Genomic DNA, 21,146 nt, shown 5'->3' on the forward strand with positions numbered 1-21,146 from the left:
GTGTGTGTGTGTGTGTGTGTGTGTGTGTGTGTGTGTGTGTGTGTGTGAGTGCGTGCGTGCGTGCGTGCGTGCGTGCGTGCGTGTGTGTGTGGTTCTACCAGGGGGTGAGGTAAATCAGAACAGTGTTGAAGTCGTTTGGGTCAACCAGGAATTCACACGAGGTCCAGTTACCACACCGGCCCCCAGAGGACGTAAATGAGCTCTGTGTGTGTGTGTGTGTGTGTGTGTGTGTGTGTGTGTGTGTGTGTGTGTGCGTGCAAAACTGAATTAGAGTGATTAAGTGTTTATAAATAGCGTTCTGTGGTGACATATTGAGATGTGCGACTTTCTTACTCAATAGCATTTCTGATTGCTTGTGTCCTTTCTGTAAACGTGTGTGTGTGTGTGTGTGTGTGTGTGTGTGTGTGTGTGTGTGTGTGTGTGTGTGTGTGTGTGTGTGTGTGTGTGTGTGTGTGTGATTAGGCAGTAGCCTTGTTAACCATGTGTGTTGTCCTTTGGGAAAAGAGTGGAACACATTATTATTACAGCTGTCCTTGAACATCACACCGCTTTCTGTGCGCAGATGTCATATGTGCTGTAGTACCGTGTGTGTGTGTGTGTGTGTGTGTGTGTGTGTGTGTGTGTGTGTGTGTGTGTGTGTGTGTGTGTGTGTGTGTGTGTGTGTGTGTGACCTGTCGCTCTCTCCATAAAATTCCGTCCCTGTAGACCTTTTTAAAATTGTGTTATTGATAATTTTTTATTTGTTTGGTTAAAATGTCCACAGTCCTCGGTGTGTACTGCTGCTCAAGAAAGATGTTCTCTCTCTCTCTCTCTCTCTCTCTCTCTGTCTCTCTCTCTCTCTCTCTCTTCTCTCTGTCTCTCTCTCTGTCTCTCTCTCTCTTTCTCCCTCTCTCTCCCTGTCTCTTTCTCCCGAGTGAATGACTAAGGACTGAGAGTGAGGTCACTGGGGAGAGGAAAGGAGTGGGGGGGGGGGGGTCATTGATTCAGAAGAGAGGAGAGAAGAGGAGGAGAGGCCGTATGGAAAGGAAACAGGAAAGAAGGGAAGAAAAGAGAGTGGACAAGAGGAGAAGGAAAGTAGAATAGACACGGCATCATTCCATTTAGCATTTCCAGGTATGAGTCTGGTTTCCCCGGCAACGGCACGCGAGGCTGTGGATAGAGAGGGTGACGGGAGGTGAAGGGAGGATGCGAATGAGGGATTGGGGGGGTGGACCTGGGCCGGACAGGACTCAGAGAGAGGGACGGGGAGCTCTGATGTCATTCTCTGGCCGGAACCGTTGGCGCCATCGATTGGATTCGGTCTCCATGAGTACACAACATGGAAAACACCGCGCCGCAATGAACAGGCTCATCACACCTTCCCGGCTTGTCTCAATTCATGCTACCCTTTTCTTGACAAAAAAAGATCACGAGGAATGCCACAGAGGTATGTCCACCCTGGCATCGGGGAGGCAAAGCAATTCCCCTCATGAGAAAACACCCCAATTCTGCTTGAGTCGGTCAACGTCAAAATCGGTTTTCGCCGATTCTAAACCGCCCAAGGAGTCTTCCTGGTTGAATGAGAGTTAAATGGTCTGTGGTGTTGTGATAGGCTGTGGGTGACTGGTGGGAGTTTACCATTTGTGTCAGTAAGTACTGTGTTAGTCTGTTAATTATCACTGAGCACTGTCATAAATCTCTGTTAATTACATGTGTGCGCGCCGAGAAGCCTCCAGCAAGCGGCTGTCACTGAGGGCGGTGTTGATGGAGGACTAGGAGCTGAATGTCTGAAATGTATACCAAAATGGACAGAGAGAGATCGAGCGTTTGGACAGAGATCACAAAAGGGCCGGGGTGGAAAAGGCGGGGTCGGACAAAGGACAGAGGAAGAAAGAGAGGTGGAAGGAGAAAGAGGAAGAAGTGACGGACGGAGATAGATGGCGGCTCTGCAGCGAAAAGTCTCGAGAGTGAAAAGGGGTTGACATCACGGCGGAGGAATTCCATCCCTCTTTTTCTTTACTTCCAAACATCTTTTGTTAGACTTCAGATTCACTCCATTCTTCCAGATAGAGAGCAGGGGGAGCGGAGCAGAGCGGAGGGAGTGGGGGTTCAGACGGGGGGAAGAGGTGAGTGAGTGGGAGAGAGGGAGAAGACAAGATAGAAGGAAGGATTTATGGGGGAAAGGATGGAGCCGGGGAGGGAGGACAATAGGGGGTGAGAGAGGGAGAGAGGGGGGTGTTTGAGTGGAAATCACCTTTTTACTGTTCCTGTTGTCAAATAAGAAGTAAAAGAGGAGAGGAAGGAGGGAAGCGGACAGTCTACATTTCACTTTTTTAGTGGAAGGACTTCTCCAGCCATGCCGCCTTCCACATGTTTCCAGAAAATCCCCAAAACAAATGAAATTGTCAAGTTCTTGGCACTTGCGGTTCTCCACTTGTTTAAAGGAAGAAAAGGGGGGGGGGGGGGGACCCATTCTGCATCGGCGGGAGGTTTTGTTTTTTTTTCTCTCTCCCTCTCTCTCTCTGCCGTGTGGTCCGTCTGTTTTCCTGTTTTGTCGTGTCACTAAGAGATGGAGGGAAACGAGATGTGGAAAGAAAAAGAGATTAAAAAAAAAATAGGGGGTGAGGGAATAGTGGAAAAAGTTAGTATAAAACTTTACAGCGACTTTATTAGTTAGTTTATAGAGGGAGAGGGAGGAGGAGAGAGAGGGGGGGGGGTACGCTAAGAGAGCGGGAGGAGGGAGGGAGGGCGGAAATGAGAGATAACACGCCTCAGCGGTAACAAACCCACGGCATTATGGGTAAGTGGTGCCCATTTGAGCCCGGTGCAAAGAAACCAAAAAAGCTCAGAGAAAGCTTTTTTTTTTTGTTGTTGGTTTTTTGTTTTTATTTTATTTCTTTATTTTCTGAGTAGGAAAACAAAGCCCAGTAAGGCCACTAAACGCCGAGTGAACTAAGGTAACCAACGTTTAATGCGATTTTCCTAATTGTCTGTGATTTTTTTTTTTATGGCGTAAATGGCGCCCGGGCCGGTGGGAGGGTGTGCGGGGGAAGACGGGGTGAGGTAACTGTGAAAACGGGGCCCCGAACTTTCCCTTTAGCGCTGCAAACGCTGCATGTTTTCCTCCACATCACGGGCGCCAAAAAGCCACTCGCCAACACCAGAAAACTCAGCAACTGTCCTTTCCCGATTTTCCTTCCTTCCTCCCTTCTTTCCTTTTCCTCCCTTTTTTTTTTTTCTATTCTCCCTACACACTCCCCCTTCTCCTCTTCTTTCCTCTCTCCTTCCCTGCTGGTCCTGAACCCTGTGCTCATAAAGTCGGGGTCCGCTGCTCCAGCCAGCATGTCCAAGTTTCCTCACTGCCGCTGATTACATCAGCACATGCAGTCATGCTCTCCTTCTCTCTTTCCCACTCTCTCTCTCTCTTTTCTCGCTCTCTATCCATCTCAATCACCCTCATCATTTCCCCCGGCTCCTCTCTTCCCCTTTTATCTTGACTTGGGGCGATGTATTCAATCAAAGAACAACAAAAGTTTAACTCCCCCCACCTCTCTTACGCTCTCTCTCTCTCCATCTGTCTCTCTGGCTCTCTGTCTCTCTCTCTCTCTCTCTCTCTCTCTCTCTCTCTCTCTCTCTCTCTCTCTCTCTCTCTCATGAGGCCTCTCCTCTTGGACTAACAACACATGACATCACCAACAACAGCTGCCCAGCTGTACATGTGTGGATTGGCACAATCTTATGAGCATGAGCATGATGCCTGTGTGTGCGTGCTTGCGTGTGTATGTGTGTGCGTGCGTGTGCATTGGATGTATTGTTGGAGAACGACTGTCGGTTGCCAAGGCAACAGAGAGAGATCAGTCAAGGGGCAGCGACTGCTCCCCCTCCACTTTGCTTGAGACCTAAAGTTATGCAACACAAAGACCTCTCACCCCTCTGTCTCCCTCTGTTTCTCTGTCCGTGTGCCTCTGGAGCACTCTCTCTCTTTCTCTCTCTCTCTCTCACCTCCTCTATCTCTCGTCCATCTGTCTGCATGGGCAGTTAGCTTTGCTTTTGTCCCCGCAGCTGTGCCCGGTCGTTAAGCCGTAAAAAACGTTTTAATTGGTTATTGAGTTCTGTGCGGTCACTTCCATTGGCTAACCAGGGCGTCAGTCAATGGAGCCATCCGTCTCTTTCAGGTGGAGCAGCAGCCGTTCTCATCAGCACTTTTTGCATGACAGAGGGCCAGTCTCCGTGGGAATAAACGAATTAGAAGGGGAATGAGAATCGGGATGAAAGGGAACTCGCGGATGTACAGTTCATCAGAGTCAGTACGGATCCCCGGAGGGGCTCGTCGTCCACGTCACCAACCACCTTGAAGCACTTTGACCAATTGTCCCAAAGGGAAACGCTGGCACCAGTGCTGCTTCCCGCAAGTTTTGGATGTCCTTGTTTTTGCCTCCAAATAGGTTATGTGGGTTAGGTCTATGTGAAAGCCGGGGCTGCCGTGACATTAATTCATTGATCAACCCTCTCATCAAAATAATCATTTGTGGCTGTCCTAATAGAGGGTTGGATGATAGATGTTGCTCAACGTTGCCCTGAAAACAGATTGTGTTACCCAATAAATGCACCAATGCCCATCGCCGGTCGGCATTAAAAACAATTACAGCAGTTTTACTGTCTCTAATAAAAGCCAGTCATAGCAATGAGCAAACTTTGAAGCAGGCCGCGTGTTGTTTCATGGGAACAACACGGCGCTGCTGATCCTCACCTATAATAGCTGCCTAATCCAGCAGATCTGATCAAAGGTAGCTAGTTAACTCAGGCTTATCCGCAGCCTTAGGAGATCTATTTAATGAGCTTACAACATTGAACCGGCCGCCATATCTCCCCGCGGTTAAGAGTAGCCGCGCCAGGCTCCGACTCCTGGAGGAAACTCCATTTTGGAACAGTCTCAGTCTCCCTCTACCAGCCGTTATCTGTCTTCTTCTCAGCGTCTTCATTCCTTTATATCTATTGTTTGTGTTACTCTCTGCCACCGTCTCATGTTGACCATGTCGGAAAGGTAAAAAAAAAAAGGTAATAAATTCAATTGAAATGAACTCTCTGATACCTGCATACACCCTGATTTATGTCTAGGCAGCTTTCCCTCCATCTTCTGCTTCCAGCCCCTCTTCTTCCCTCTCTCTCTCTCTCTCTCTCTCTCTCTCTCTCTCTCTCTCTCTCTCTCTGAGGTGAAGTTCTACCTGTCATTTGGCTTCTTTTTCTCTCTCCCTCTATTTCTCCGTACCTTCGTCGCTTTAAAATCCCTTAGCGTTGCGACGGTGGTTGTGCACGCCGTGTCAGTCTGCAGCGTTTCTTTCCCCGCCCCCGTCCCTCTCTCTGTTTTTCTTCGTCTCGCACGCCCTTTTCCTCAACGTTCGCAAGTCGTGGCCGAGGTGTCTTGAAACCCCCTCTTTCTATATGCAGGTTTGAGTCGTTCTCTCTGTATAAACCTCTCTCGGGCCCCACCCCTGCTTGCCTCCGGTCTGACGGTCGTCTCTATCTCTCTGCGGCGCGGCTCAGGTGGTGGAGTGGGCGTCTGATAATTGGAGGGATCGTTGGACGCCTTTCTTCTCCTGGTGGCGTGTTGAAGTGCCCTTGAGCAAGGCGCCGAACATAACAATATGTTAGGGACCTTGAAAAGAACCGAGTGTCCGCTGGGCTGGAAAGGCAGCTGTATTAAATGCATTCCATTTATAACTGATTAAACACAATTTAGAAAATATATTATCTTTTATCTTTATTATCTTTTATTATCTCTATTATCTTTGTAACGGTACCGTTTGTAGGGCGTGGCATTAAGGATGATGTGATTCAGTTTAATGTTGATTCAATGCGATGTCGATGAGATGGGTTACTTTACGATTCTATATTGATATATTGACTTTTTATACATAATGAGACATGCATTTAAAAGACAAGGCACACATTCAGTGTAATACAGAAATAAAATATTTAAATGATTTGTCACTCATCACTATAGTGCTATTTCATTTAAGGAGGAAGAGGTTGCGTAACTTCCAAACAAAGTATCTACATTACAATTCTCAAATCCATTCAGAAATTGAAACAATAGAATTGAATTGTATCTGAGCATTTTATTTTATTTTTCGTGGTGTGGTCTGGGTAAGTTTGATTACACTTCACTACCATTTATCCACGTACACGTAACGGGACCAGGGATATTTTACGCACTTGGATGACTACATTATGACGTCATAGTGTCAGGTAACCTCCAAGCTTCAGTCAAACTGCTCGGAGGCGTTGGAGGTGAAGATGTTACTGAGCTGGAATCAGCATCGTTGTGCCTGCGACATCCCTCCATCTCTCCCACGATAATGTCACTTCACTTCCTGACCTTTCCATTATCCCTTCAGGGCCTCTGCTCTGTTGTGTTGTTTTGTTTTTTGTTTTTTTAATCCTCAACCACTGACCTTTGAAGTATCAGCCAAAACAGAACCACGTTAAAATAGTTTTGAAAGAGCAGTTTCAAACTTTTTCAGGTTGAAAGAAAATATATAAATGTTGTTGTTTTATTTTTTCTCCTTTTGATTCTTTGGGTTGAGGCCATTTTTCGTGTTTTGTACTGCAACGTGTAGTACGCTCTTACTTTGAAAAACATGAAAGGATGCACATATCAGTCTACATCAGCAAACTGATGGGTTGGAATTATTACTCATCAACACCAGACATGAAAAAAGGAGTTCCGATGTCATTGTTAAGAGAGTTTTCTATTTTTCTATGAATCAAAATACGATGGGAAATTAATTTAAACTCTAGACATTACTTCCAGTTGTAAGTATAAGTGAGTATTTCTGTCCAAACGTATCGCTTTTCTGCTCTGGCGTTTCACACGTTGCAGGACAGTTTAAATGCAGAAGATGCTCTGTCTCAGCCTCAAGACGCTGCTGCTGTACGTTCATGCCATGGAGCCTGAAACAGAGCACTACTGTATCTCTGCTCTCGCTGCCTCCCACCGCGGGAGGAAGAGGAGACAGCGCAGGGAAGGATTGAGTCATGCTCGTTAGACTGATAAAAAAAAAAAAAAAACAACAACCGCCTTCGTCGTCCGTGACTTTTTGCAAGGAGGTGGAGCTGGAGGATAAAGAGGAAGTTTGACTGCTGCTGCTGCAACTTACACGCAGACCAGAGATCATCGTGTCTGGTGTTATTCTGGGAGACTACCAGGACACTCCTCTGGTTCTGAATGTGTGTGTTTCTCTGATTATATTTGGTTTCACACTAGTTTAGCTGATGGTGATATGGACTGTGGCTACTAGAGTAGCAGTCCACTTAAACCGACATTTTATTAGGAGGATTATCCCTTTATACTGTATGACTGATCCCATTCTTGAGGAGGATCCTTTAGATATATAGGGCAATAAATTATAAACGTACATCATGAATACGGGCATGAGAAGGAGGGCTGAGCACTTATTTGGTATTATTCTTCAAAATCACAATATCTTTTTGTGCATATAAAGACACATTGTGCTGATATGATTATACAAAATATGATTTTGTTTACAAATACATTTCTTCTAAATTGTAAAGTTTATTTGTAAATCACATTTCAAACACAAGGGCAATTCAACTGCTTTTATTTAAAGACATGAAAAGGCATTTAATCAAAATTATACTCAATATCAGTTTTGGATTATCAGTTGCGAACGAGATACTAAAGGATCACATTGTCAATGATATACATAACGATACATAATTGGTCTTGAACTACTCAAAATTTTCCAATAATTTTCCAATAATTTGACTGAAAAAAATATTCCTTAATATAATAGCTTGAAAACAGTATACATTTTAGGTTTATTGTAACCAATGAATGTATTAATTGGTCACATTAATAACATACATTTCTACTACAAAATAGTCTTTAACAGTATCACGATCTCTTGATTTTCTGACGATATGATACTGCTAAATCATGATATACATATTTATTTCTCGCCAGGCCACACTCAGATGTTTTGTTGTTCTGCAGCCGTGCTGCGGGTGGAAATATGCAACATATTTGCCAATAAAACACAGATGTAAATCCTGGCGTCTTAACAGCTCATAAGCACGTGTTTTAACAGATATTTCTCCCACAGGTGGCTCTGGTCAAACCGTGCAGCGACTTACAACTGTTAGACCGTCAAAAGTAAAGCCTCACTTTACGACGGGAAATGCTCACACACCCGCCCGGAGTGTGTGCACACATTAAACACACACACACACACACACACATGCAAAACATGTTAATTCTGTCGTTTTGGAGCTGGTAGCCGTGTATATGTTGCAGTGTGTGTTTTTCGTGTGTCAATGTGTTGTGAGACAAAGAGAACATCAGACATTGTAACTCAGGCCTGTTCAGCTCCTGGCCTGGACAATGTCGATTTGGCGTTTGAAAAGGGTTGAAGGTTAGAATCAACTGGGGGGAAAAAACGAAATATGATATGAAATATGCAAAAATGTCCTCCAGTAAAAAGAGGCAGTGCTGTTGTTCCACCCGTTTTCGTCTCAACACAATTTGCCCATCCACCTTCTTTCAAACTGCTGAACATGTTCTAATAGTCTGGGAAATGACTTACGTGTCATTCGGTTGGAAAACAGGACCAAGTGGGAAAACAAATACTGATAATTTGCCAAGAACAAGCATACGGTCATGCAGAAGCAGTACTAAATACAGTGTGAGTAGTTTCCAAAAGTACAGTGATAAGATTGAACATGTTTGATGTTTTTGCATTTTCTTTGTCACTGTTGTACAAGCAGCCGCACTGTCTCAACCAAAACAGTCATCTTGACTTGTACCAACCCAAAGGTGGTAACAGGTTAAAACTCCATCCCCTGGCAGTATGCAGTTGAATAGCCCTGGTATATATGAAGCACAGTACTATGCACTCCTCTGTACTGTACTATAACACCTTGATAAATAGAGCACGGTACCAGTGTTGTCAGGGTTGTAGGTTCCAATCCATGTGAAACTCAAAAGGGATGGCATGACCTTTTTCCCCTTTACATTCTCTCGTCTCGCTGTGAGATAATCCACCCTGTCTGTCTGTGTGTGTGTGTGTGTGTGTGTCTGTCTGTCTGTCTGTCTGTCTGTCTGTCTGTGTATGGAAAATATATTGCGGACTGACGTTTTGGGATAAGACTGGCTCGTCGGTTCTCGGTTGCGCTGACTTTGGGAGCTGGAGAACGTGTGAAGAAACAGCAGCCTGGCACAGCTGTAGAGGCACGGATCTGATCTCCACTGACAGAATGCCCTTTTCTGCTGCGGTCTGCACACACACACACACACACACACACACACACACACACACACACGTCTGTTTGCGTACACGCACACTGACACAGACACACACTCTATACTCACAAACCTTTGCCAAGACAATGGCCTGGTAATCCTTGTGTCTGATTGGACGAGACTAGATTACCCAGAGGGCACCAGCTGTCGGCGAGGGAAGGGGGGGCGGGGGGGGAGCCCAATTTTCTCAGTATGAAGACACACTCCACCGGTTATATCAGCCCCGTCTCTCACTCTGGCCTTTGGGGCTCCAGATACCGAGGTATTAGACCGTTGACTGAACATGTGCTGGTGAACCAGTTGTTCCACTTACTTTCGCAACTTAAACATTGATGCCAGGGTGGGTCCGTTTTTTTTTTTTTTGTTTTTTTTTTAACCTATTGATACTCAAGGATGCAGAAAGTGACGAGCACATTAAAAAGGGACCAAACACTCTGCACCTTATTTCATACAGTTGTCGTAAAGTGTCCTTTGTTACAGTGTAATGTCCTCCAGTCACTTCAGTCGGAATATATTCGTTTCCACAGCTGTCATATACTGTCTTACCTCCCTCTAATTATTGTAAATGGACGGCATATTTATAGATTTTTTTTCTGGCCACTATGGCCACTCAAAGCGATCAAATTCACCCACTCATACACACTCAGACCAACGGTGAGAGACAGCTATGCAAGGTGCCGGAAATAGAGATCTTCCTCGAGGACGCCTTGGCAGATTTTATTTTACCAACGAGCAACCCTTTCCTTGGCAAACGAACGAACGCGCAAGCCCCCAAGCCCACCCGAGTCCCCCCACAAGCTGACACTGAGCCACAGTTAACCCTCAAAAGGCCAAAGCAATGGGATGTTCTCCGCTAAAACAATGACGATGGTGGGAGGGAGAAGGAGTGGGGGCAGAGAAACGGGAGGAAGAGTGACATTCTGCTGGAAGAAGATAAGAGCCCTGACTCCTGCAGTGGTGATGAGAGAGAGAGAGAAGGAGAGAGAAAGAGAGAGAACGTGAGCGAGAGAGAGAAAACCCTCAATATTCTCCCCTCCATGAATAAAAATAAGAGAGAGAGAGAGAGAGAGAGAGAGAGAGAGACATGCAAAGAGATAAAGTTAAAATAAGAGCATGTTGCAGCGATAGGGACAGAGAGGCTTTGGATTGGCCTCATTTCTCTTTCTCTGCTCTCTGTCCATCTGTCTGGAAGTCTGTTTGTTTTCTGTCTGTCTGTACATCTGTGTGTCTTCCGGTGTGTCCCCTCTATCTGTCTGTCTCTCTGACCTGTGTATCAGTATGTGTGTGAGTGTGTGTGTGTGTGTGTGTGTGCGCGCGTGCGCGCATGCAAAGGAGACATATTTCTGCTTCCACCCAGACAAACGGCTCTGCTTTTATTTACAGTATATATTCAGCAGCAAGTACCTCGGATTATAGTTTCCTGTCATATGTGGCGGTGAAGACATGTTTACTATGTAAATGTCCTGCAGCCCCCGAAGTCCAGAGGAGAGTTTTTACTGATTGGAGCTTTTGAGTGGTCATGTAATCAGCAGTGATGGGGTCGTAGATGCACACACACACGCACGCACGCACGCACAGCGGCTTACACAATCATGTTTCTCTCTCGTCAGCTGATTGGTATCCTATACATTTATCTGTTGTGTTGTGACTTCACGTCGCTTAGCTGAGCTATACAGTCTCGACCGGACATCTGCTTTGTATCAAACGGCCACCATTGCAACTGAGTGTTGAAGTGAAGTGCTTTAAACTGTAGTTCAGCTAATGGCCACTAGATGCTTCAGAAAATATTGCTCAGACTGAATACAGTACAAGTCAATGGAAGAAGTGTAGTGAGTGTAAACCCAAACTCGAGGCTGAAAATCTGTCACAGATACTACGCCCAATTTTTTCTACAGTCTGTGGCTTGTATAGACTCTCCTCATCAGTCAATCAGCCTTTTTTTTTTTTTTTTTTTAATAGTAGTACCTTATTTAACAACAATTAGAAAAATGGAATGATAAAACCTTATCTCAGAGAATAAAAAAAGAGCCTATTTCTTATAATTATTTATAGAAATAATATTTTTTTCTTGCATAGTTCATTGTAGTCTATGGCCCTGTGCTGTGGGGGTGGTGTGGTTTATGCAGCCACACCTGTCTTTGGCCTGTTACACTAATGCTACTGTTGCAATGTAGCTTGAATGTTATTCTCCCTTGTAAGTCGCTTTGGATAAAAGCGTCTGCGAAATGAATAAATGTAAATGTAATGTAAATGGTCTAGGTAATTGGGCCCGGGATCAGGATGGCTGTAGGCCTGTTGCTCGTTAGTCAACAACGGACAGGTAAAACCCCCATCCCCACACAGACGCACACAGGAGAGGGCCTCTGTCATGACAATGTTCCATCTGCTCCCGGCTTGTTCCATCTTGCCCTCTCTCGAAACTGGCGTGTTTGCAACATGTCTGCCTGTGTCTCTGTGTTGGAGGGCCCTGAACATGCCACACGGACGCCCGCTATATAATTATTAATCTGGTCCCGAACAGGAAAAGGTTCCCCTCCCCTGATCAAGAGGTTCTACACTTTACGATATCACATGTTGTTTTGAGGACAGGGGCAGGGCTGGGGGATGACAGTGGTATGTTTTATTTCTGGAGTCGAGGGGATTTATTTTCCTGACTGGAAAGCATCCTGGTAACCAACGTAGACACTGTGTTTCCTCTATCGTAGGAAATAAGGACAATGTCAAAATGCACAGAGTGCTTTTCTGAATATTGTGCACTGTGTGCATGTTGAAGAATGCAATTTCTCTTAAAATTGTGTTGGCTTTTTTATTTTTATTTTTTATTTATTTATTTGATGGTCTTATTTGGGGTGACATGCAATGTCGCTTTATCGTTCCTATTTTTCCATTTTGTTCCTCTCATCTGATTTGACTCTGCATGGTCAACTGGGATTTGATTGAATTTAACCTGTCTCAATAGCCAAACAGCACAATAGTTTAGGCTAAGGAGGAGCTTTTGTAAAATATAATAGTATTCCATTCAGTTTAACCTCTTATTGAAAAAAAAAAAACTTTTCATTTTTAGTTTATTGGTTTGGCAGCACAAAGGATATTGAGAAATTCTATTCACTTTTCAGAAGCAGCTGTAATCTGATTACTGTGTTGATGTCTATTCACAGTTACTGCTGCAGACACCAAACTTCCACAAAGCGAACATACTCACTCAAAATGTAACCAGGTCATTATTGTACATGCACTCATCTGGGCACATATGCTGACCTCTCTTCCCTCCTTCCCTGTCCTCCCTGTGCAGGAACGACAGAGCGTGTCTGCCTGATCCAGGGCACGGTGGAGGCCCTGAACGGCGTCCATGACTTCATCGCTGAGAAGGTGAGGGAGATGCCGCAGAGCACCCAGAAGTCAGAGCCTGTCAGCATCCTGCAGCCCCAGACCACCGTCAACCCCGACCGCATCAAACAGGTGGGTGTCTGCCTGTCTGTCTGCCTGAAAATATAGCTGCTTTATGTTTTACTCTACTATATTATATTCTATATTCTATCTTAGTATTAAATCATAAAGCCACTCACAAACACATTACTCACAAGTTTGTGTGTGTGTGTGTGTGTGTGTGTGCGTGTGTGCGTGCGTGCGTGCGTGCGTGCGTGCGTGCGTGCCGCTCTATGCACATGGACACTTTTTCATGTGTTTCTGTCCACTCAGCTCTGTCTCAGATAAGCGTGCACACTCTGTAAATGTTTTTCTTTGGAAAATAGCTGCTCTGCTTTACATCCACACTCCAAGAGTCCCTTTCATGTTTGAGTAAAGTTGGATGAGGCAAGAGGTTGGCCATGTTTCAGACACCATGTAAACACGCACACGCACACGCACACGCACACGCACACGCACACACACACCGGGGGGTTAGAGGCAGAAAAGGGGATGGAAAGAAGAAAAAAGCGATTTGAAAGGATAGAATGAGGAAGATAGAGGAAAACTGGACATTGAATGAGAAGGGGCAAAGATAAAGGGGTAGAAAAAGAGAGCGATCAGAGACTTTCAGACACTGTGCAATGTGAGAGGTGTGACGAGATATATAACACGTTACATGAACCATGTGTGCACGCAGCACACACAGGCCAATCATCCACCGACATGAAACACTTGTGTGAGCGGTGCATCCACACTCTGAACACACCCTGTGTGTGTGTGTGTGTGTGTATGTGTGTGTGTGTGTGTGTGTGCGTGCGTGCGTGCGTGCGTGCGTGCGTGCGTGCGTGCGTGCGTGCGTGCGTGCATTGCTCACACAGGATGTACAAACACACACACACACACACAGGTTGTTGAAACTGGTTCCAGGTTGAAAATTGAATTGTATTCTTTGTTCCTTTCTGCAATTTCTCAAGATTTCATTTTTCACTTTTCTTTTATGAGCTCCTGCATTGAAGAAAAAACAAATCCCTTAATAAAAATGACGTGGAAAAACAAAACCTACAAGAAACCCACCAAACATGAAGTAAATAATAGAAAAGAGTGAACTTTAATTATTTTAAATTTGAATAGATAAAGTTACTTTGGATAATTAATCTAAATGGAATTGCCGATTTAATTTGTCATCGCTGGTTAGGGGTTTGATTCCATTTGTAGAGCAAGGCGCTAACAAAGCCAGGATACCTGGTGTGATTTCCATAAATCATAGTAAACAGCATTACTGTATCTCATCTGTGTGTGTGGTGCATTCTAAGGGTTCTGCTGGTCACTAGTTCATGCACAGTGTGAGCTCAATCTAATGCTGATCATCAAGTAGATCCGTGGGTCATTACCAGCTGCAACACAGTACAATTAGTCCGCTCATTGATTGTGATCCAAATCTGTTTAAGTCATTATCAACACGCTCTCTTCATGATTGCTCTCTATTGATCAGTAAGGTCTGGCTTTGTTTTCACATATTGACCGCTGTAGTCTGTCAACTCAACGAGCCCAAACGACCGACGCACTTGGTATCGGCAAAGTTATACCGAGTGTACATGTGGTATCGGATGTGGTATCATATACCACATTCAACTAGTAATGCCTCTAGTAATACTCTCTAAACATAGAGTGTATCTTCTCTAAGATCCCCTCAAGCGGTGTATATCCGTGTATAATGGTCATTTCAGCTTGGGGCTGATTGACAGTTGAGTAATGGAATTTTGGAAGGAGGAGAGAGGCATCATGGTAAGGCCGGACTAATAGCTGCTGATATTTAGTCTCCTATAATAGAGGGTGAATTCCCCTGTCGCTCTTTATACTAAATATAAACTGATAGGGACGCCATTAAATGGGTTTGGGCCGCATTTGACAGCACACACACACGTACTGTATATAGACGCACAAAGTCACAGATGCTCACGTGCACGCGCTCACACGCATTGTAGTGTAGTTGCTAATAACTCCCTCTGCACAGAGTTAAGCGGCGTGGCTGGTCAACTTGTAGCTATCGTAGTTTCCAAACACACACATCCGCCCTCACGCTGTGAGTACGATTTACGAAAACTACTGTACAATCACAATGGCTCCCCCACAACCACACCAAACCGCACCTACAACCCAAACGCAACCATCATCGTCCCATGAATGCGTTTAATTTGGAAACGTACACGCGCGCGCACACACACACACACACACACACACACACACACATACAGAAGAGATGAAAGACAAATTGGGGTCCAGTGCAGTGCAGCCAATGATGTCTACTGTTTCAAATGCGGATTCCATTCTTCTTCCGTGGTTGTTGTCGTCAAGAGTGCGGCTGTTGTGCCATGTGGCGCTGGCTTTAAGGGCTCACCCCAGGGAACAGAGGAAGACCTTGAGGGGGGGGGGTGTGGAGACAGAGAGAGAGAGAGAGAGACGTATTTAAAGACTATGATACGACGGTAACGTGAGCGAGGGAGAGATAAGGGGGAAGAGATGGAATGTGGAGAAACCAGCAGGAGCACGGCCGGCTGTGAGAGAGAAGTGATTGTGATTGAGAGAGAAACAGAAAGAGAGAGGGGGGGGAGTGAACAAATGGAGCCAGATTGAACAGGAAAGAGGAGACTGACGGCTGACTGTGTGACCGGGAGCCGGTAGGAGTTATGAAGTCTAGTTATCCAACAGCTGCAGCCGGTGGCTCGCTGCGCAGGGACGCAGAATTCCCCAAACTGCAGGGACGCATAGCAGGACGATTTCTGAATGAATAATTGTATAAATGAGTGATTAAATTGGCCATTTGGTTAAAATAGATTTTCATTTTAATTTGTCCTAATTACTGCACACTGTGTGAAAATAGTTTTTACGGACATACTTTATTAATAACCTCTCTCACTCATTGTACAACTGTTTTTGGATTGAAAGTATAAAATAATCTCCATTACAGTTCAATTCTATTATTTCAGTTTCAAAATCGATTTGATAATTGTGATTTCGAGACTTAAGGATGTTATGCAACCACCATAGTCACAAATTTATTGAAATATTTAATTTCTTTATTAGAGTGAATTTGTTCCGTGAGCAGCAATTCTCAATATGTTAAAATGTCAATATATCGATATATAAACATATCTCTTCAATATCAAATTCAAATCGATATGTTGAAAGGTGAATTATAAAAAGAAGGCTTTTTGAACCATTAAGAAGAAAAAATGTTGAAGAGTTAATAATTAATTAATAATAAATTATATATTATTCAAACAATATAGTATGATATCACCATAAATTATTTTACTGCTACTCATTTATAGACTGATTAAAAAAAAGTTGCCGCCAGCACCGAACCACTTGAAAAATGCCAGAGTCAGAACTCTAACCCAACACATCCACATGTCATTTACATGAAAGAAATAAACGATTATACAGTCCTGAGCCTTGATCTTTATAGGGATAGTAAATAAATATTGTTTTGGAAGAGAGCTGTAGTAGTTTATTGATGGGAGTTGAGCAGCGATTTGGTTGGGGTTTCACTGTTATTGCTGCCGGTGTTGAGGTTTTATTGTTGGCCTATATTTGGCCGGACCTATTTGGCCTTTTGGTCGACTGGAGCTGGACTTGAATGCCGCGGCGGCGCTCTAATGTGTTTCGCGAATGATAACGGAGCATTCAGACATTCACACACAGAGAAACACAGGCCCGCATGCAAGCACACACTCACACAAACACACACAATCACAGCCCTGGTGCCAGTGTTTTCTCTGCCGCTCCCACTAGCGGCTTCCCGCTGTAGAGAGGCCGTTTCCTGTGACCTTTCACCCTGAGGAAGAACACCTGCTTCCTACTTCCTGTTATTGTGATTCTGCACAGGAAGTTATCCTTAAATATCCAGGAGAAGGGGAGTCCGGTTTACTCTGTGTCAAATGTTACAACTGAAAACCAAGGGTGGCCGGTCCATTGTCCTTTTAGCTCCCTCTCTGTGGAACCCTCTGCCCATAACCATGGGATCAGCCGGGTCTGTCGACTGCTTCAAATCCCGCCTGAAAACCCACTTTTTTTAGATCAGCTTTTTTGTAATATACCTCTTTCTAGTAGTGAGTCTTAGTATTGGTGTGGTCATGTGTTCTTCTGTATCTGTCTCAATGCTGCTTGTGCTTTTTGTCCTCCGTTCAAACACTTTGGAATGTTACTGTTTCAAAGGGGCAACAAAATGAAGTTTTACTTACTTCTAGGGATGCAAATTTAGAATTTTTTTACAGCCGACCCTCGTTAACCGATCATTGACTGTAATCCAACAGTATTAAAATATAAGGGAGCTGTTTTATTGGACTTTACAAATTATAATTATAAATAAGGAGAATCATAAATCTATTTTGATACGCGAACACAGCTCTGCGTGTGTCCTGATCGAAGAGAGACGAGCTAAAAAACTGTGTTTTTAGTTGTTTTATTTGAAAGAAAGGGGACGGGTCACAGAGGAATTTATGCCCCGTTCCTCCATGCACCAGTATAAAAAATATATATATATATTTTATTTAATTATTTGCATCATCACAGCCCTAGTTGCATATGTTGCCCGTCATGAGTTGTATTTAAGAAATAAATTGTACCGCCTGTTCTTCTTTCACCATTCTTCTTTTTTTTTTTTTTTTTACTGTTTAACATAGTATTAATTGGTCAAAATTCCTATTTGTCGTTTAAACGGTTTATTATTAACATCCCTACTTACCTACTTACAACTGTGGAAAAATTGGATACGCAACATGTTAGGTTTCTCTCTGGAACGCTGCTCGATTCAAATGCAGGCGACTTTCTGCGTCTGGTTTGGAGATATTTATGCACTGTGGTTTTTTTTCTGGTTACTGAACAAACAAATGAATAAAAAAAACAAAAACATTGTGTGACAGTTTGTTGTTGTGTAGTCATCTCAGTATATCATGACACTCAATAAAAAAAATCCTCAATATGCTCAGTGCAGAGAAAAAAAAAAACACACTCCGCTCTGCATGGACACACCTTAAAAAACATAATTCAGACTTAAACATGAACCGGGTGCGATAATGATTATGAAATTGTTAATAAAGGAAATATTTATTTATTATGAGACTGCGAACAATGAAGCCCAAACTAAGCTACTTCCAGTTTCTGGAAACAGCCCCCTATATTGATAATCAATATCAGGAGTTGTTTTTGATTGATATTTTAGACAGAAGTATTTGGGTTTTAGGAAACGGTTTGAGAAAGCGCCGAAAATCAATCGAGAGCGGAAAAACAACAGAGAAGCCGTTAAACTGTGAGTAAGTGGCAGTAATTGGACGTAAAGAATGGAATATGCAGTCAATCCACTTAGAACTTCCTTATTACTTTAAATGGAGTTTGCTTCGGTTTTCCCCTGCCGTGAAAGACATTCACACCAGGTTCACACTCCTGCTGATGCCCTCGAGCAAGGCATCGGCTGTGGAACCGGATTCGGTCCCCCGGGCACCGTACCGCGGCTGCCCACTGCTCCTAAATAGATAGGATGGGTCAAAGGAAGAAGTCTAAATTTCCCCACGGGGATCAATAAAGCAATTCTTCTTGCTCTTAATTGTTTCATGGAAGAGGCGTGTTTTTTGGGGGTTTTTTTGGGGGGGCAAAAAAATTTTCTTAATTGAGTTGGTGTCTCCTTTTAAGTAGAAAAATTAACTGTTGTAAATAGGATTAAAATATTATCACACCCCCAAGTCTTAGTCATGCTTCCGACAGTTGCCTTGATTTAGATTATCAGATCGTTCTACTCCTCTATCCCATCTCGTCTCTCTCTCTCTCCTCACCTCATATCTCTCCCCTCGTCCCATCCTTTCCAGCTCTCCTTCCTGGCTGCGCTTTGAGTCAAGTTTCACTTTTAGCTGAGTAATATTTGACCAGAGGTACTTTCTCCATCACCTCCCCCTCCCCCTTCCCCTCTGTCTCTCGCCCTCTCTCTTCCTCCCTATCCCCTACATTGTCACACTGCATCAGGGTGATGGGCTGAACACATTGGTGGTATCCTGCACACACCCATGCAGAACACACTTAGAGACACCTGCACACACAGATACACACGCTCACACACACGCACACACACACACACACACACACACACACACACACACACACACACACACACACACACACACACACACACACACACACACACACACACACACACACACACACACACACACACACGTACTCCCCTGGCCTTTCCAAGGGCAGTCTATTTGTGGTCTCATCAGTACTGTCGAGATGGAAGGCCTCGCAGGTCACCGGTGATCCTGCACCTAGAGGACTGTCAGACCCCAGCCAGAAAAGGGGGGGTGGAGGACAACAAGAGACAACAAGGGGGACGGAAGGAGAGGGAAGCAGAAAGATCCAGACGGGTTGAATCTGCAGTCGTTTGTAATGGCGTTCTCATGGTCTCATGTCGAGTTGTCTGACGTCATCATGTTCTCAACTGGAGTTCAACAATCCAACAATGCCTCGAATGCCCAAATGTGTACTCACTCCACCCAAAATATCCAGGCTGCATTGTTTGGTGACGGACGACGCGGCTAGACCCAGATATCCCAGCATTCATTTTCGAGAACATGGATTAACTCCAGGGAAACCAAAGCCAGTCCGTTCTTCCTCCACTGGAAGGAAGGACTTTTAAAGAACATGGGAGAAAGAGACGGAGGGAGGAAAGGGGAGAGAGAGAAGGTGGTATAGTGAAACCTATCCAGACCATAGATAACACAATACAGAACAACTAAAGGCAAAAAAAGAAAGAAAATTAAGATTTAAAGTAGACAGTGACAGATTAATAAAGGAGAAAGTCAGCGTCAGTGGCAAGGTCTTGCCGATAACAACCGAGCCTGATTCCCGCCATTTTCCTCCCACACAAACAGTTTAACCCCGTAGGGGTCTCCATGACAACTCCCCCGTTGGAGTGATGTCATCCCTGTGGAAGACAGCAACTCATCGTGTTTCAAAACAACTTCATGGTGACAGAACAACATGTAGTTTGTATATTCTCACGGAGCAATATTAATATCCCTCTACCACCCAATGTTTTTTTGCCGTGGTCCTGCATCGAACCAGAGCTCCCGTCCCTCGGAGCCTCGCAGCTCGTTAGGATGTTTGTCTTCAATAGGTCTACGACTCTGATGTCGAGGAGTCACGTTGCTCAGGAATAATTGAAATGCTGCGCACTCAATGAACTTGCAGGCCAAAGGGATTCTAATTCCAATTCCCACTCTGATACAACGATGAGTAATGAGTTTCTAAAGTACTTGCTTCCGTGTAACAGCATTATGGCCTGGGAGATAACTTTATGCTGCAGTGTGGTAAAACTCAGTTCAATTCTCAACTCAAATCCTCATCGTCATTTTAGGATAATGTAAGTGTTCCCACTAAACACGGCTACTGAAATAATGCAAAATACTGCCAACTATTGGCAGCCAGTGTGATTTCCTTTTTTGCTCTTTGTTTCTCTCCTTCTTTTACCAAACAAGGGTTACGACATACTGACAGACTGCATGTTTTGAAAGCCTGATATCTCCACAGCAATTTAACTGGTGGGGGTGTGTCTGGTATCTATCAACAACTACTTCAAATCCACATCCAAAGATTCTGTTGTTGTTCTTTTGTGGTTTCAAGCGGAGAAAATCCTATTGATTCAGCAATTGTTAGAAAACAAAGTGTGGGGAAATATGTCAATACTATGAAATTCCTACTTCCTAGTTATTTTAAGTGTATGGAGTGAGGTAATGTGTGTGTTTATGTGTACCATATACTATATGTCTGTATGCATGTTATATATTAACATGGCCGTCTTTGCACACGTGTGTTTGAGTGAGTCAACATGTTTCGCGCACGCGTGTGTGTGTGTGTGCGTGCGTGCGTGCGTGCGTGCGTGTGTGCGCGCGCGTGTGTAACCCTTACGGTCATCCCCTGTCAGTGATCTCCTGTTATTTATAACCTGGAAGGGGGGTTCTGCACGCCGGGGAAGGAATAGAGCCTCACAAAGACAGAACGGAGTATCTTTTTTTTTTTTTTTTTAATAGAGGGGGGTGGTGAAGGAAGAGGTACACATAGCGATAGGGAAATGGAAATATGATGAGCCATGTTGGAGGAAGGCAGATGGTGAATGAGTGGCAGAGGGGATGAGGTGAGACAGAAAAGGGAAGGAGAGATGGAGCGGAGGAGAGAGGCTGCTAAGCCCGTGGATCAGGAGACAGATTAAGTCTCCTGCTTAAGACTTCAAAGTTCAACCGTTCACTCCCACCAGTTGTCCCCTGTCCTTGCATGGCCGCGCGTGTGCGCGTGCGCGTGCTTGTGCGCGTGCACATTTTTTGTCTTGAAATACACTACCTAGAATACGGATGCAAAATCATTGTCATCATCGTGGCTGTTTAGC

General features: G+C 44.3%; 1 protein-coding gene across 2 annotated transcripts in view; it reads left to right on the forward strand.

The window, feature by feature from the left end:
• nova2 (NOVA alternative splicing regulator 2) overlaps positions 1-21,146 on the forward strand; it is a 68,433-nt gene that overhangs the window by 40,694 nt on the left and 6,593 nt on the right. For both annotated transcript variants that reach the window (XM_080006470.1, XM_080006471.1), the window contains one exon: positions 12,594-12,760. In XM_080006470.1, coding sequence (XP_079862596.1) covers positions 12,594-12,760 — 167 coding nt within the window. The remainder of the gene's footprint in view (positions 1-12,593; positions 12,761-21,146) is intronic.

This window comes from Zeus faber, assembly GCF_960531495.2.
Source record: "Zeus faber genome assembly, chromosome: 9".
NCBI lineage: Eukaryota > Metazoa > Chordata > Actinopteri > Zeiformes > Zeidae > Zeus > Zeus faber.